At 40.2% G+C, this 18,643-nt stretch overlaps 1 protein-coding gene across 1 annotated transcript; it reads right to left on the bottom strand.

Annotated features, from left to right (window-relative positions):
* Nucleotides 1-16,130: 16,130 nt before the first annotated feature.
* LOC143266191 (uncharacterized) lies at nucleotides 16,131-17,212 on the bottom strand. Its single transcript, XM_076541804.1, has 2 exons — nucleotides 16,576-17,212; nucleotides 16,131-16,505 (listed from the first exon to the last, which is right to left on the bottom strand). Exons 1-2 carry the CDS (start codon nucleotides 16,733-16,735, stop codon nucleotides 16,255-16,257), a joined length of 411 nt encoding a protein of 136 aa, XP_076397919.1. The 5' UTR covers nucleotides 16,736-17,212; the 3' UTR covers nucleotides 16,131-16,254.
* Nucleotides 17,213-18,643: the final 1,431 nt, after the last annotated feature.

Genomic DNA, 18,643 nt, shown 5'->3' with positions numbered 1-18,643 from the left:
TCCTCAAGAAGTGGTCCGCTAACGTTTGCAACCCAATCAGGTCTCGCCCAACATGAGAGGCGTGAACATCCCGCCCTCCAAAACCTGCAAAGGACTCGGGCCGCTGCCAAACCTACAAGAGAACGAGTGTATCCTGTATCTGTTTGGTCTGATGAAGAAACAAGAATTTTAATCGAATTAGAACGAAAATTTAGTCAAGACCCGGATATTAGGCATATTAATAAGAAATTAGCGGAGTTTCTCCCTAACAAAACTACGAAACAAATCTCCGATAAAAGACGTCATTTAAGAGAATTGGCTGAGAGAGAAGAGTAAGAAGATACAGAAGTAGGCATGCAAGAACAAACAGACATTTTGTTTACACCAAGAGGCGCTGATCCTCCAATAGATAATTATAATAGTAATAGTAGTAACGATTATAATAATAGGAATAACGATAATAACTGTAATAACGATGGCAATAACAATGATAGGAATAATCATAATAACAATAGTAATAATAATGAGTGCAATGAGAATCATAATAATGATAATGATAATGAAGTTGCTACTATTGATAATGTTTCGGTGATAAATGCTGAATCAGTTGAGCAACGGACTGCAATAGATACTGTTCAAGGAACGGTCAAGGATCGCTCCAGAACTTCCCAGAACGTTCCTATAATCGTGTTTTTGTTTTATATTTGACGAACGATGTCCCGATGTGCTTCCGTTCCGTTTGTGTACTTCCCGCCTCGTAGACCTCGGGGAGAGTGGTGCGGCGCGGAGATCGCAGCCGCGAGACATCGTGAAATTTCGAGTAATAGAATAGTTCTGGAGAATTCTTGGAAACCTATTATAAAAGAAGGGGTAATCGCGGTCGACAGCACAGTACGTAAACAGAAGCGAGCAAGTAAACTTCAAAGGTCTTTTTTGTGAAATTATATTCTTTAAATACATTTAAAATTCTCTTAAAAATACAATCTTTTATTCTTACAACCCGTGCTAACGAATAACGAGTAGCTTAGTTCGTGCAGACCGGCAAATTTCTTTTCGGGCAGCCAGTTTGTACTCGAGATATTTTTCTATCGAGCAAATTCTCCGAACAGATACTAATTATAAAAATGAATGAGTGCGTGCAATTTTAAAAGCCGAATATTCTGATGATTGGGTGCCGTTATTAAATGAAATAAAAGAATGTATCAAGATTCTCGGCGACATTATATAAAATATATAAAATTCTTGATAAAATGACGCCAAAATTATTAGTAATCAAACCTGATAAAAAGGATAAAAATGTTAAGCACAGTGGACGAAACAGTAACCAGGTAAATAATAATAATAATCGAAGAAGTAAACGAAATACTAAAAACTGTAACGAGGCCGTTTCCTGCCTAGCAACGCGGCGGTGCACGCGGCTCACGGGCCCCCTGGTGCCGAACGCTTCAGCGCGCCAGGGTTGATGCGAGGGGGCCGATCGCGGAAGGAAGGGGACTTGTCGCGGGTAAAAAAGAACACTGGGTTAATCTTAACAATAATTTATTATTATTCCCGTCCGCTGGAGCTGCTGGTGGAGTTGCTGGGCCTTCCACAGTCTTCGATTTCTACAATAACAATGAATGGTGTTATAGATTGTTATTACGGTCTTACAATATGGCGGCGGTGGCGGCGCGGGTCTTACATGCTAGCGCTTACACAATAAAGACTTACATACTACGCTATTCCTATGCTTACATACTATCTCACAAACTACGTCCGGCGCGGCGTTCGCAGTTCGGTTGGTCGGTCGGTGAAACGCCTCGCGAGGTTCACCGGTCGGTCAGGAGAACATCTCGCGGTGTTCGCGGTTCGGTCGGTCGAACGCGTTCGCGGATTTTGCGGCACTCATATTTACGGTTCGGTACTTGCGCCCGAGAGGAGGAGGAGGGAAGGAGAGTAAATGTACACCGGGTAAAGGGCCACTTTTGGCCTGCCTTGCTCTTATAAACCTTTTCGCTTCGAGCGCCTCTTATAAGCGGCGCGCACAATATGACCTGTGGGTACGAGCGCAGCTTATAAGCGGCGTGCACAACATGACTTGTACGTAAGCGCTTCTGTTCAGTTACAGTACTTCGGCGGACTGGGCAGCCGAAGCGAAAGGGTCAATACCGAGATTTATTCCTGAGTCAGCTTCCCGGCAGTCCGGCAGGTTCCACGCCGTGGCCTGTCCGTCGACGCGATGTCTGCCCCGGCTTACCTTCCCCGGGCTTGGTCGCAAGGTACAGAAGCCGCTGGACCGTTTACTCGTGTCCCTCCCTGCCGCGGAGCTAGGACTTGGCACCGCTCCACGGCTGGTGGAGACGCCGAAGGTTGGCACGGCCAGCCCCGATGCGTGGACTCTCCGCCACACCGACGTCGGCCTCCAGCTTACCCAGCCGGGGCCTGTCTGCAGACTGGGGAACCTTAGTACCTTGGAGCGGACATCCGGAGAGATCCTATCGGAGGCGAACCCCCGAGGCAACTCATCGATCACGTGATCGATCGGTGACTAAATGGTATCGGGTCTCGGTGGGATGTCCCCACCTCGCGGTGCGCGGCTGACGGTGCGCGGGAGACGGAACGCGGTTGACGGCGCGTGACGTATTCGTCACAAAACAGAAGAGGACACAAAGCATAGTTCAAGCAATATCAATTCTCTAGATGCCAAGTGCTCTATAACAACTGTCAAAAGCGACTTGCAGATATGGTAGCTAGTAATGACCTCCCGCTCTTTGATTCTGCAGTTTTACCTCCAAGACCGGATGTTGAGAGGCTGCACAATAATCTCTGGAGCCAGCCAGGGCCTAAAGTTGCCTTTGCGCGTCCAGAAGGTATTGCAAACTTTGAGACGAGCTCTTTTTCCGGTCCTATAAATATTGAGGAAATCACAAAGAAAATTGATAAGATTTCCAGCCATTCGGCTCCAGGTCTCGATAAGATAAAAAGATATCACTTGCGTGATTTAGGGGTTAAGAATATCTTACAAGGAAAGGCACGCAAGTGTCCCCCTCCGATTTTGATGAAACTTCGTAGGTTTGTTAAGCAGGCAAATATAAGGGACACGTATTTTTTTTTATCGGCTGAGACGCGGGTTTAAGGGGTGAAACGAGCCCTTAAAGTTTCGACCACTTTTGGCTATCTCGAAAACCATGCGAGATACATTGAAACTTCTAATAGAAAAGTTGTATGGTTTCTTGCGTATAATAACAGGATGTTAACGAATTTTGCAAAATACAATTTGTTTATAACAAAAAAATTTTTCATAACCTTATTTTACAATTTATTCAAGTTTGTATAATGACAAAGAGTGTAGAGAATTTTATTACAAATCCATTGGTATATATATACAACATTGCCTCCTACAATTCCTCAGATTTTTATCATAAACGTTCGCGCGCGCGCCCGCATGATACTGAACTGGATCATATTGGACGATATTACACTACCAGTCAACGTCATTTTTAAGCATAAATAAAAAACAATTATATTTGTGTTATACATAACTGTTAATTTTATTAAATTTGTATTACAAAACATTTATTGTTAAAGTACATAGGTATTCTATATATATGTCAATTTTATAGGTAACGAATAGTTTGAATAAGTTAGGGAACATAATCGTGGCAATAATGCTATTCTTCGAAAAAATGTTTCAAACACAACGATTTCCGACATTAAGTATATGTAATAATTGGTACGTCACGGCATATGTATATGGCATAGTGGTTCATTATGTGATGCATAGCAAAATTCTACTGTATTTGGAAAATGAGGTGGTTTTGACGATATGAATCCATTTTTATATCATAAAATGAAATTTTCAAATCGTGGTGAAGAAAACTGATTATGAACAAGTCATTGTAGTTTTAGAATGCTATCTCGTGTGTGGAGATTAATGTCATATTGCAATATAACAACTATGTCCGAAAAGCGACAAAGAAAATTTTTCCATACGCGAAATCCGTACATAATAGTTGTAAATATTTTGTAGTTCCAGTTAGAATCATAAATAACATTATTTCTTTATTTATCGGAATAGCTTCGTCAACCCAACGACAATAATGCGCGCTCCAAGAATCTAATAATAGAGCTGTTTTGTTGTTTGTATTTGGAGAATAAACTTCTGTTAACCAGGTTTTAAAATTTTATTTTGTAACTTGTTGTGGGAAATCAATGGAACACACTCGGTTATTTAATGTATATAACTATTAATGAACGATATTTATTATAATTAAGCTAAGCGAAATGGAACAATGTGTATCAAAGTAAAATATATATAACATGGCCATCACTTGCGTCCGCCCAGATCGGTAGTTGCCGGAAGAAAAAGGATTCTACAAAAACGCCTTGCCGCTAGGTTCGCATAATCACATGTTCCAAAGCGCGAACTTCGAAACACCAATCCGACATAAGTTTTCCGGATGTCGATGCCATAACAAAAATATTCATCGCCTTAAACATGGTCTGCTGTAATCGAGGTTCAAATACTCCATGGTATAAAGTAGATACATATCGTCAAGACCTCATTCTCAAAATCCCGTATTTTGCTATGCATCACATAATGAACTACTGTGCCACATATGTAGTGACGCAGCAATTATTTCATGTGCATGGTGCATCGAAAACCGTTTGAATCATTTCTTCGAGCAATACCACCATTGCCGTGATTATGTTCCCTAACTTATTCAAACTATTCATTACCTAATAAAATTAACATATAGAATACCTCTGTACTTTAACGATTAATGTTAATTATAACGCAAGTGTAATTGTTTCTCATATATGCTTATAAATAATGTTGACTGACAGTGTAATATCGTCCGACTTCATCCGATTTAGTATAGTGTGGAGCGTCAGCGGGCGCGCGCGCGAACCTTTACGATAAAAGTCTGGGGAATTGTAGGAGGCAATATCGTATATATATATACCAATGGATTTGTAATAAAATTCTCTAAACTTTTTGTCATTATACAAATTTGAATAAATTGTAAAACAAAGTTATGAAAAATGTTTTTGTTATAAACAAATTGTATTTTGCAAAATTTGTTAACATCCTTGTAACGGAAAAATACCAGGATAGGGGGATTGATCGAAGAAAAAAAAAAAACTTTAATAATACTTGTAACAAAAAAATCTCTTTATTCTTTGATGTTTATACAAAATGAAACTAAAGATTCCGTACGTTTTACAATTAACGAAATAGTGAAATATTAACTACGAAATGTTGCTTGGTGCGAGGCGAACGCAGAGTGTTTATCGCGTCGATGCTACCAAAGGAATCCTAATCCGCTACGCTCGCGAGGCCTCGATACCTGGGCCTCCCCACTCCTTCTCCCTCGTTATCGCGACTCGCGGCTTCGCTCAGCCGAGCGGCCCCGGTTCGCCTTCGAAAAGGCTTGCCGTGCTCGCGGACCTGAATATTTTTTGGAAATGCGCTTACGCTTTTCCCCTTTGGTCTCCCGGGTCTAGATCGCTGTTTCCAGTGACCTTACCCGTGGGCCTGCGACAGGGTGCCAACCTTTTGGTCTTGCAACCCTATGCGCGAAGCCAGCGAGAATATTTATTTCCAACAAACGAAATGCAAAAACAAAACATTGAACACGACTAAACAAACGGATAAAACGCTTCTCGCCCCTCTCGCACCACACCGCGGTTCAATGGAGCCGCAATAATCCTGTTATTATACGCAAGAAACCATACAACTTCTCTATTAGAAGTTTTAATGTATCTCGTATGGTTTTCGAGATAGCCAAAAGGGGTCGAAACTTTAAGGGCTCGTTTCAACCCTTAATCCCGCGTCTCAGCCGATAAAAAAAAATACGTGTCCCTTATTTTTGCCTGCTTAACAAACCTACGAAGTTTCATCAAAATCGGAGAGGGACACTTGCGTGCCTTTCCTTGTTAGTATGCTCCTATAACCTTCTCCTGCTAAAAAGTTATTACTCGACCAACTGACAAAATAATCGGACGGTACTCATACCTACAGCTGGGAAGGACAAAAATGAGGTAAAAAACTGGAGGGGTTATTCCACGCCAAATCGATCAATTTTGGAAGTCATCATCTCCGATTTTGGTCTAATCGAAGTATGTTGTATTCTATGTGAAATTAGGGGGGCGGGGGGTTATGTCATCATTTTGCCGGTTTCAAATTTTTTAAGGCATGGCAAGCCTCCAAAGTTCGCAGTTTTTGCCCATTTTGGCGAAAATAGGGTTCACTTAGGAATTTTTTTAACAGAAACTACTTAACCGATTTAGGCAATTTTTTTCGTTTTATTCATGAGAGATTGGACTATTTTAAAATATTTTTTCTAGTTCCGTCAATTTGTTATAAAATGTCGGAAAATTTAAACAAATTCTTTCTTTGCGTTTTTCTCAATGAGGGACGTAAAGGATTAAAATTTATAAAAAATATGATTATATTCGTTGGAGCTTCTCCTTTAAAATGAGCTTTTCAGAACGATAGAGCCCCAAAAATTGGCGCCTCTACAAGCTGAAAAAGGACGCGAAGTATCCCGGTTTCATGTAGGTGAGTCGTCTCCTCCGCTATTATGATCGGTTATTTTATATCACTGGCCTTAAAACTATACAAGACGACTTCGTACGCGATCAAATGACCCTGTTGGTACCTTGGAAAGTATATTAATAATTAATTGGTCAATGATACACTTATAGTTATGTTAGATTTAATCCTAAAGTGATATAAGCAGGAACTATTTGGTTATCGGTTTAACAATAATAAAGGAGTAAAAGTCATTAAGTTGTGGAAAACATGTCTCACAAGATAGCTACGCAATATGAAAGCAAAAAGAGATTTATTAATTCAATTATTCATTTAAGAAATTTCGGTGTTTTTGCAATATGGCATTCTTGTACAATTACTCATGATAGAGGGGCCATGCTATGTTACTGAAGGGAGCAGTAAAAAAATATACCGATTACTTACAAGCTCTTTTGACCACAGCATTATCAATAACAGGGTCTAAACGTTTTCATAGCTTTGCGTCATTATCAAATAAAGAAAATAAAGTAGGACTTGCTCGTACGATAATGATGGTTCTGTATTTAGTGCATTAACTAACTGTCACTATATTTTTTCCAACCGCACACAATACTTTCTATACTTTTGATCACAGCCCAGCATAATCCCATTGCGATGGGAAGAACTCACTTCTCGCGGATTCTATCAAGTAATGATGCCTTTTTTAGAATATACACAATAAATATAGGAACTAATATCTATGAATGAAGTTATGATTAAAAAATGTGTGATTCGTCAAAAGTAAGTACTTATATACTTTGCTAGGATCATTTAATCGTATACGAAGTCTCGTCGTATTGTTTTGAGACCGGTAGTATGAAAAAACCGATCATAATAGCGGATCACACGACTCACGTACCTGAAACCGGGGTACCCCGCGTCCTATTCCAGCTTGTAGAGGCGTCAATTTTTGAGGCTCCATCGTTCTGAAGAACTTATTTCAAAGGAGAAGCTCAAAAGAATATAATCATATGTTTTATAAATTTTAACCCTTTACGCCCCTCATTGAGAAAAACGCAAAAAAAGAATTTGTTCAAATTTTTCGACATTTTGTAACAAATTGACGGAACTAGAAAAAATATTTTAAAATATTCCAATCTCTCGTCAATAAAAGGAAAAAAAATTTGCCTAAATCGGTTAAGTAGTTTCTGTGAAAAAAATTCTTAAGTAAACCCCATTTTCGCCAAAATGGGCAAAAATTGCGAACTTTGGAGACTAGCAATGCCTTAAAAAATTTGAAACCGCCAAAATAATGACTTAACCCCCCCCCCCCTATTTTCGCATAGACGACAACATATTTCACCAGATTTGGCGTGGAATGACCCGGAGGCCATTAACAATAAGTTCCATATTGGCGCGAATCCTATCGAGTATATTTGACTCTCGTCTAAGGACCCATATGCAGCAACACCCTCATCAAAAGGGCTTTGTTCCGGTTAATGGCTGATACGCCAATGTAGTAGCCCTAAATTCGGCGATTGAATCCACAAGAGTTAACGGCGGCATCTGCATTATAGCCGATATAAAGAAGGCGTTTGATACGGTGCTTCATGCTGCTATCAAATCTGCTTTGCTCAGAAAAGGCATTCCTATAACTGTGGTCGACTATATAATGGGCATGCAGACGAACTGTACTACGATCATTAAAACACGTGATGGTGACATTGCCGTAGAAATGCATAGGGGAGTAAAACAGGGTGACACCTTATCCCCTCTTCTCTTCAACCTCTGTATAGACCCGCTTCTGGAAGACCTTAGTAATGTAGAAGGCGGTATTAAAATTGGAGATTGCCAGTTAACATCGTTGGCCTTTGCCGATGATCTCGTCGCATTGGCGGCTAACAAAAAAGTTGCCCAACTGCTACAAAATAAGATCTATCCATACCTAACGAGACTTGGCATGAAATTGTCCATTAACAAATGCGTAGCATTTGAGATTTTGCCTGGAAATAAAGTTTACCTCTCAAAGGATTCGGTGCTATCACTAGAGCATCAGCAAATACGTGCAGTAACGGCTGAAGAGACTTTCAGTTACCTCGAAACAATAATAAGCCCATGGCGTGGGTTGCTAGATGGATTCGAGATTCGAGCCTTCGAAGATATGATTAAAGGAGTGCGTCGCCTACCACTGAGAACCCTGCAAAAAATAGAACTATTAAAAACTCACGTTTTTCCGCGTTATATGTATAGCTTAATAGTCAATCTACCGAGTGTTGGTACGTTAAGAATGATTGACACTGAAATACGCACCCAAATAAAAGATATCTTACATATCAAACAATCAGTTACGACCAATTTTATCTACGCGCCAGTGAAATCAGGTGGTCTTGGTGTTCAGCAAATTGAAAAGCAAGTGTTGATTGCGGCACATTGGAACGGGCTCAAAGCGATGGCCTCCAACGATCCTGTCATTCAAGAGGTATTACGCCGCGAGTCCACTGAGAAACACCTTAAAAAATATGCAGCAGCTTTGAGATTAAACTGGCCTTTTGCAATAGACGAGTAGGACCGATTTAAATCGGGGTTAAAGAAATCTCGAATATGGCAATGGTCAAATGACCCAACCCAAGGTCAAGGGGTCCTCTATTTCAAAGATCACCCGGTGAGCAATATATGGCTCAGGCAACATGATATGCTCCTCCCCTCACGAGTGCTAGATGCAATTAGACTGCGCACTAATACAGCAGATAATCGAACAACTCTTAGCCGCTATAACGCTGACATCGACATTACGTGTCGTCGATGTAATGAGGGGCAGGAAACCGTAGGCCACATACTGGGACAATGCATTACACCCAAAAATGCTCGTACACATAGGCACAATGAGATAAAAGACCTAATTGAACATCGTCTCAGTGTTAAATATGAGACGTTAGATGAGCCTCAAATTACACAATCAGGTAATTTATTCAAACCTGACCTCGTCATTAATATGAATGAGACAGGCGCAATCATACTCGACGTTACCGTCCGGTATGAGCAAGATCAGTTCCTGAGAGAGGCGTATGACGAAACGATTAGGAAATATGTGCCATTGTTGCCAAAAGTCCGACAAATGTTCAATACACAAACTGCTCGTGTAGTCCAGATTACCGTTGGATCTAGAGGTGCCTTGCCGAAATTAACTCAAACTGAACTTAGTCTACTTCAAATTCCTCGAAAAGATTTTATAACAATATCAATAGTCGCGCTGCGCAGCTCACTCGAAATTTACAATAAATTCATTGACTATAGTTAAATCACTTAAGAGACAAAAATTAATAATGATAAAATTTAGGAAATAAAATACAATAATAATATAAAATACTAAATGCAACATCAAATCAAATGAAACTGATGGTAAGACATGCGAGGCGTTATTAACACATGATGGATGTGCAATTATATTTCTTTTTATATATCTCTCTTTGTTTGTTTGTTTATGTGTATTTGATGTGACGAGGTATACGAGACACTACTATGATGGATGTGCAATTTTACTTTTTCCTTTGTTTGTTTGTTTTAATGTTTATTTATTTATTGATGTAGTGTGCTATTTATCAGTTGACATATTGCGTTTGTTAACTATTGACTTATTACTGAATTATAAACGATAGTGAAAAACAAATTAGTGATTTATGTGAGTATATGACCTATGTGACTGTGTTTTTATCGTTTATGACGTATCGTTATTGTTACCAAGCCAAGTACGGGGCTTAATACCGAACGAAGTCCGCACAAAGTGCGCAGGATATTAGCCAAATGCCTCGTCATCTAATTAGTGACGCGCATGAATGGATTAACGAGATTCCCAATCTGTCCCTATCTACTTTCTTGCGAAACCACTGCCAAGGGAACAGGCTTGGAACCATTAACAGGGAAAGAAGACCCTGTTGAGCTTGACTCTAGTCTGGCACTGTAAGGTGACATGAGAGGTGTAGCATAAGTGGGAGATATCATGTCGCCGGTGAAATACCACTACTTTCATAGTTTCTTTACTTACTCGGTAAGGTGGAACGCGTGCACCGTGGTTGCGACCCGGTTGTTACGGTATTCTTGAACCAAACGTATAAGAGTGGTGTTGAAAGCCTGCGGGTCGATCACCAATAATAACTTCTGCGTGATCCGATTCGAGTTCACTGCCAGGCGCGTCCTAAGCCCAGCTCAACGAGGACAGAAACCTCGCGTAGAGCAAAAGGGCAAAAGCTGGCTTGATCTCGATGTTCAGTACGCATAGAGACTGCAAAAGCACGGCCTATCGATCCTTTTGTCTTGAAGAGTTTTCAGCAAGAGATGTCAGAAAAGTTACTACAGGGATAACTGACTTGTGACGGCCAAGTGTTCATAGCGACGTTGCTTCTTGATCCTTCGATGTCGGCTCTTCCTATCATTGCAAAGCAGAATTCGCCAAGCATCGGATTCTTCACCCGCCAACAGGGAACGTGAGCTGGGTTTAAACCGTCGTGAGACAGGTTAGTTTTACCCTACTGATAACTGTGTCTTTGCGATAGTAATCCTGCTCAGTACAAGAAAAACGGCAGGTTCAGACACTTGGTTCACGCACTGGGTCGAGCGGCCGGTGGTGCGAAACTACCATCCGTGGGATTATGCCTGAACGCCTCTAAGGCCGTATCCTTTCTAGACAAAGATGGCAACGATATTTCTGGGAGTCTCGTGTGGGTCGAAAGGCTCAAAACAATGTGACACTACTAGGTGGACGGTCCTCGGATCGTTCATCGCACGGGCTCCAGTTTGCCGTATGGGCGTCATCAGATTCGTCGTCGAGATCTTACCGTACGACGACCACGGCGCTCTAACGGTCGATCATGGGTACTCCAAGTTCGACGTCGAGTTCTACTCGGTAGAGCAGTTACCACGCTGCGATCTGTTGAGACTCAGCCCTATGCTTGGGGATACGCCTTGTCGGTTAGGCGAGGACCCCAAAGAAAAAATGTACATAACACAATGTATATAACAATATATAGTAAGAAATGAGATTGAAGAAGACGAAAGAAAAGAGAAACAGGAGAGAGGAAAGAACTCTACCATGCCGTTTCATGTAAAAACGTTCTAGTCAGAACCGATCGTTATTTGTTACAAACGAAAGAAACCAATACGCCGCAGGAAGCTTTAAATTTCGCTACGAATCCCGAAAGCAATATGCTGCAAGAACTTGTCCTTACATGACGTATTCGAAAAGCAATACGCTACCAGAAATTGTAGTTAAGCCACGTATACAAAAAGCAATACGCTGTCAGAACTTGGGCTTATACCACAACTAATGATAAATATTTATTAATTTCAACCTGCATGTACCGCACGTGATAAACCGTAGCGAATAAACTTGAAAAATGTTACACTTTAGATTAAAATTGTCGCTTGTAGGAGTTGTCGATGATCGTTTCATTGATTCGAAAATACCGAAGAAGACTTGGAGCGAAATTGAAAGTACCATTGACGGGACTTAGAGCGAAAACGAAAGGTAGCTCACCGAACCGACTGCGCGGAACGATTTATTCTTAATTTCTTCGCTATTTATGAATCCGGACGTGCCAAAATCATATAGGAGTACTAAAAATACATTACTCTAACAAGACTACTCGTTTTTTAAATATATATTCAGTCATCAATTCATCGAACCGACTATGCGGAGGGATTTATTCTCAATTTCTACCAAAAAAATTTTTTATACATGTATTTTATCGTTAAATTTCAAAGAATATATGTAAAAATCGCTTGCATATCATTTTAAGCGTGTGTCACAACTTTTTGGAGAACCGATCTTTTCGCGCTAAGTTTCACCGCACATTCGAATTGGCACGTTCGGTTCGCGCGTCAGCGCCGTAAGCGCCCGTGCGTAACGGTCGGTGTCGCCGACCATCCGACCGGCCGTTCGGTACCTATAAGGAGACGTTCGGTTCGATCGTGCCAGACGGAACAGAGTCGGGCGCGTGGCTATTCTATGACCTCGGTTGAGAAATAGTCCAACGCTCCTCAAGCGTAACTTTGTGTTGCCTCGACTATTCGTGCTCTCGGTATCGATGCAGGATTTTCTCCACACTGCATTGTCGCGTGTCGGCGTCTAAGACCAAATGGCACTTATGCGACGAACCGTTAATATGAGGCTCGTGACTCGTATGCACTTCGGTGTGTACGTCATACTGGTCAAGAGGCACAGGCTACTAATAAAGAGAAGCGGGCCGATTCTAATCAGGCTAAAAGTTTTCTAAAATAATACTTATAATATAAAAATGAACTAGAAAGAGGTATTGAACGAAGTTGTTTGTTACAACGCCTTCAGTCGAGAGGCTAAAAAATTGTAAAACGGAATATCTATTCCGAAATACTGTGGTGCCGAATTATCATGAGAACCGCGATCGGCATTTGTTTGCTTCTTCGCGGGAAAAGCGTGGATTGCGTACCACGACGTCGTTTTAAAAAGATCGCGCTTCATTGGCTCCATTGTTTCACAATCCCGCGGATACTTATTATTGCTTTTCCAAATTGTATTTCTTTATTAAACCTTTTTTTAACACAATCGTGTTTACATTTATCATTATCCTACAATACAGAAATGATATTATGTCCCTTAATGTTATGTGCGTCTCGAACACCTAAATATTTTCTCGATGCGCGAGAAAGCTTCTTCTTCGCGGAGACTTTTTCGGTACGGTGAAGTATAATATTAAATAAACGCTTCACTATGCGTACAGCGCCAGAGATATTCAGATGAAGTAATATGAAACTATAACTGGCAAAAAACGGTTTCTGGAATGGAAACTTCTTCCAAAGCGACGAGCTTTCGGTACGGACGATTTCTCGATATAACATCGAGTTTTCGCTTGAACGTACGAAAAAATATTATTATGGATCGTAGCTATGACTCGAAATTTAAAGAAAATAAAAATTTAGGTGGATTTTTAAGAATCGATGTGCCCAGCGCGAGCTAAAATTCTCTGTCTACGTGCTTACATCGATTCGATTTTTTCGAACAGCATGTGTAACGTCCCTAGAACCTAAGTTTAGTTAGTTACAAGCGCTAAAAGGTAAAGAGCGGCTTTTACCTCTAAACGACTCGATTTCGCGAATATAGATTGTGGGATTCGTGTGGTGTGCGGTTAAGGATTGAAATCCACAGGTCAAAATCTTTCAACAATTAGATTTATTCAATAAACGATAAGAAATGAAACTAACAAACAACAATAACAACAAAATAAAGAAAGTATATAAATTATAAATGATTGATTAGTATAAAGAACTAAATAGATCTTGAAATAATAATAGTAATAGAATTTGATAAATTAAACAATATGTAATTGATAATCGTGAATTTAACGATATGAAACTCGCAATTTAATACTTTATATTGGACCGTATCTGAATCGGGTCTCTGATAAAGCAAACTTCGCATTCGTAATATTAACTAAATTTGATATTCGATTTTTGTGCTCGACGCTATAATCTAAGAGCAATTCGGTATCTAGATTTGTATAAACGAAATTTGATAGATTTTATAATGTTAGCGCTTTGTAATCTACCGCCGCGAGGAACTCGACCTAAGTGAAATTCTCTAAACGCACCTAAATACGCTTTCGCAAAAATTAGACAGATTTATTCTACTATCTAACGCGGTGTAGTCGACTACGTAAATTACGCTAAGTGAGAACAGTATTCCTTTAATAACTCGAATTATCGAAATTTATCTGAATCTAAATGAATTACTTTTCAGAACAGTTACTCTTTTATTATCTGACTCGACAACTAATGGTCCATGACCCTTTTAGCCAAAACGAATACTGACAACCAAAACCAGATCGCTTAATTGGGGAGCCTGCGTTAGCTAGCTGCTAAACAACCCAACGATCCAGAGTCAGATGAAAAGTATAAGCCTGACAGGGTAGCAAATCAATTGACTCTAATTGTAAAATCGTAATTGCTGAACTGCCACCCAAAAGACACGGGTTTCAGAGACCAAGCCGCTCAAATGGGGAGCCTGCGTTAGCTAGCTACGAAGCGACCCAGAGCGAGCTCCGAGAATCTGAAGGCTCGTTAGCAATCCGACGAAAAATCAAATATGAGTAGCTGAGAGCAATCGTTTCGATATCTTAGCCTTTCTTGGCGCTAAGTATAGCTCTCTCCTAACGGAGCTTCAGACACGAGATCGTTTGAACGGGGAGCCTGCGTTAGCTAGCTGCTGAAACAACCCACGACCAAGTGTCCAAATGGCATATACCCGCTTGACCAATCAAGTATCAAGATTCGTTGCGGCTCTTGACAGCGAAAACTATTCCTAATTATTCTTATACAAATATACGCGACGTGTATCGTGCTCGACTTCGAAGACTGTTCTGATTTTAGACGGGTTTCGCTCGCCCTTTTATACTCGCAGGTTCGCTGAATTCTTGGAATTTCTGTGACGTCAGAATATCTAAATTTTCATATAACTTCGTTATTATATATTAATTATGAAATTGAACGGTTTAATTATGTTTTAAATGTCGCTCTTCAATTAATGGCTATCGTTTCGATACTAAAATGGTACTCTAATGGTGTTTTAATGAAAAATACATTTTCTGTCCTTTTCTATAAGAGGCGAGTCTATTTCGATTTACAGCTTTCTAGTTTAAGAAAATAATCGTGGTTCCGGTCATAAGTAGTTTAGTAATGACTGATTTTACGTACATAAATTGATTTAATTAATTAATTAATTTAATGGTCAAAAATGCCGAAAATATAAATAGTAGCTCCATCCTTTTCTAGGATTAGCGCTGATCTCAAGGATTTCGGACGTGTATTGCGGCACGTAGGCACATCATAGCGTCGTGGAAATTTCCATACTAAATTACACATTTATTAGAATTAAAATAAAATAATACATAATCTTGGTTTTAATCATTCCAACTTAACATTCAATTATTGGTATGAAAATATTACCTATTCTAAATCAAAATTATAAGATAATTAATGTAAATGCTATTATATATATATTTATATGTATCTACTCTGATTACCGACTGCTGAGTTTGGTAGATCGATGATCGATACGCGACATACTGTCGATAATTTGGCAACTACTGTCGGTAATTGGGTATTCTAATAGGTGGGCAGAAGATTGTCGTGATGTTGGTGGTAGAGAAAAAAACGTTTCCCCAGAGACGTTACACCTTCCCCCTGGTAGCTTGTCTGGAGGTGCATTCTCGGCACTTGCAGGACTCCGCGCTGTTCCGGGGTGATACTGCACCTTGTCCGAATAACCACCGAGCCTTCCAGGCCTTGCGTCGTGGGTCTCCTCGTTTGATGTTTTTGTATGTGTCGTAGGAGCGTTCGGACACGTCGATTTTTATTAGCGGGTTTCTTCAGATTAAATCGTATTCTTGATTATGTATATGTGAAACATATATATGTATATCTATTTTACCTGGGTTTTGGGCTTGGTAATATTCGATTTTAGTTTCCTTAACCAACTTCGTTTTCCTGCCCTTCGAGCCATGTTGACTGTAATGCGTGTTGTTGTCTACTATTATGGGATCTATTGTGGTGTGATTAATCATGGCGTCGCTGATTGTCGCGGTTACGTAATGGCTTGCGCTAGTTTTTAAGATTTACGATTATTTCTTTCTCAGCGGAAGGGGTGCTATTAGTAATATTATATACCGTTTATCATTAACCACACAAAAGTTTATTTAATAAAATATAAATCTTTTCAAGTAGTAGGAAAAACAGAGTGTATATTTTTGTAACTAGTAGGTGTTTAAACCCATTCGCGCGGTCCCCGATGTTGTATTTTCCAGTTCCGTGATGCGGAAGGTGTCCTCGGTGTTCAGAGGTACTCCCGCTTCGAACGCTTCCACATCCTCGTCATCCATCTGAAGAATTTTATTGGTGCACTCAGAGCAGGCTATGGCTAGCATGGTGTGTGCCAGCCTCTTCTTGCATCTGAGGCACCGGGTTTTTCCTAGGGCGTAGTCCCTCTTGATGTGGAAGTGCGACCCTGTGCGCAATTATTTATTCGTTTAATTATTTGTTGAATGATAAATATAAAATGAAATTTTGAATCTTGCCTGCGCTCCACCACTGCCTTTTCGCCTCGGAGTGGGTGGGTGCCATGCAAAGCAAGCATAGCCTCCCTACGGTAGGGTTGAATTTATAAGAGAATACCAGCCCCATGTCTCTCATGCAGAGTGCAGTGGTTAGTTGCTGATTTTGTCGTCCGATGTCCATTTTATCAGGGTCTTAAGTGATCCTTACTTTCTTTCTTTCTCCGTGTCTACTCTTCTGGATGGCACTCTTATTACTGACTACTTGTTCGCTCGGCTACGCCCTTACGCACGTATTCATACCCCCGCTGATTTCCATTCATTCATTTGTAAATAGGCCCGTTTAATTCTGTCCTTATGAACGATTCTCCTTCTGTTTCTATGGTCTATTTGTATTTCCACGTTGTTGTTACCTATGGTTCTCGTAATCCTGTAGGGGCCTGAGTATTCCTTCTTAAGTTTATTTTTCCGTGACGGATTAAGAAGGAATACGTCCTCGCCTGTCTCGTAATGAATCGGTCGGATTTTCCTGTCGTAGTAATGTTTCTGTCGGTGTTTCGCTTGTTCGAGATTATTCCGTGCGGTTTTTCGGAAATTGTGTAGTTTTGTGATGAGATTGTCGACATAGTCTGGATAAGTGCATATTGCATCTTCTGTTGGAAAATTGGATGGTTGGCGTGCTTTTCTGCCGAATATTAACTCGTGAGGGGTAAATCTTGTGCCCTCGTGGAGACTAGTGTTATAAGAAAACATCGCTTGTGGTAGCCACTCGTCCCATTGTTTTTCTATTGTGAGAAAATGTTTCAGATATTCAATTAATACCTGGTGGCTTCTTTCTAGGGATCCATTTGACTGCGGATGGAAAGATGACGTCCTGTAGGTTTGTATGTGGAAAATTTTTGCTAATTTCTTCATTAAGGAGCTCATGAAACATGCCCCCTGGTCAGTCAAGATCGCCTTTGGACAGCCAAATGTGCAAATAAAGTGCTTGGTGAATGCTTTCGCTACGTCTTCTGCAGTCATTGAAGCGATAGGCGCGGCTACTGAATATTTAGTTAAATTATCTTGGATGGTCAATATATAGCTGTATACTCTTGAGGTTAAAGGTAAGGGTCCTAATATATCCATCGAGATTTTATCAAATGCATCTAGGGGAGTATCCGTAATTACCATGGGTTCTTTATTCTTTACGCGGACTAATTTGTTTCTTTGACAGTCTATACAGGTTTTTACAAAATCGGCTATCTCTCTCTTCATGTTCTTCCAATAGTAATTATCTCTGACGCGATGGTAAGTTTTTCTTATTCCTTTATGCCCCCCGGTGGGTGTTATATGGTTTTCTTGAATTATAGGGATTCTTTCCGCGAACGACGGAGTTTTAATATCCCCGGTACAAATGGTGATACGTATTGGCACGTCAGCAAAAGTTAAGTGTATTAATTTTTTTAGATTTTTGCTATCTGGTAAGCTAAGGTCACTAATTTTAAGGTTTCGGAGGAGTAACGCGAGTTTCCTGAGGGTTTGAGGTAATTCTTTTTTTGATGTGCTAGTTACGCCGAATATCCATTGCTTCTTTAGTTTAAATTGAATTATTTCCTTTTCAGGTGCCGTTTTAATTTTCTTCTTATTGATGAACAATTCTGATTCGGGATCCAGAGGATTTCCTTGGGAGTCCCAAAATACCACTATTGGTCCCTTTCTTGTCCAGAGATGATCCCTCGCTTCAATTACAGAGCTTGTTACTTTTCCTGTTATTCTTGGTTTCCGTACATTACTTACTGTGAGTTTTCCATCTTCTTTTTTTATTTTAATGGGAGTTATTGGACCTGATTTATTTAACTTTTTAGGCTCATAAGGAGGCTCTTCTTCTTTTCTCTCGGATTCTGAGGATGGAGGTGCAGCATAAATTTTCGGCGGATCTTTAAACAGGTGTTTGGGAATTATTGTTTCTTCACCGAATTCTTCTATTTCATCTCCGATTACTAGAGGATCGTTTTTCCTCAATACTAGAGGTGGAGGAGTCTTTGTCTTGAATTCGTAGGGTGGTTGGTGGATCTCCGCTTGGACTTGTATCTGGTCTTCTTTATTTCTT

This window comes from Megachile rotundata, unplaced genomic scaffold (genome assembly GCF_050947335.1).
Source record: "Megachile rotundata isolate GNS110a unplaced genomic scaffold, iyMegRotu1 scaffold0089, whole genome shotgun sequence".
In the NCBI taxonomy this organism is placed as follows: Eukaryota; Metazoa; Arthropoda; class Insecta; order Hymenoptera; family Megachilidae; genus Megachile; species Megachile rotundata.
This window is presented reverse-complemented; position numbering and strand designations above follow the sequence as displayed.

Excerpts from the sequence above, each read along its gene's own strand:
- LOC143266191 (XM_076541804.1), bottom strand. The coding sequence starts at position 16,735 with ATGGACATCGGACGACAAAATCAGCAACTAACCACTGCACTCTGCATG. Across the intron at positions 16,506-16,575 it reads AAGGCAGTGGTGGAGCGCAG|GGTCGCACTTCCACATCAAG; the intron begins GCAAGATTCAAA and ends AATTGCGCACAG.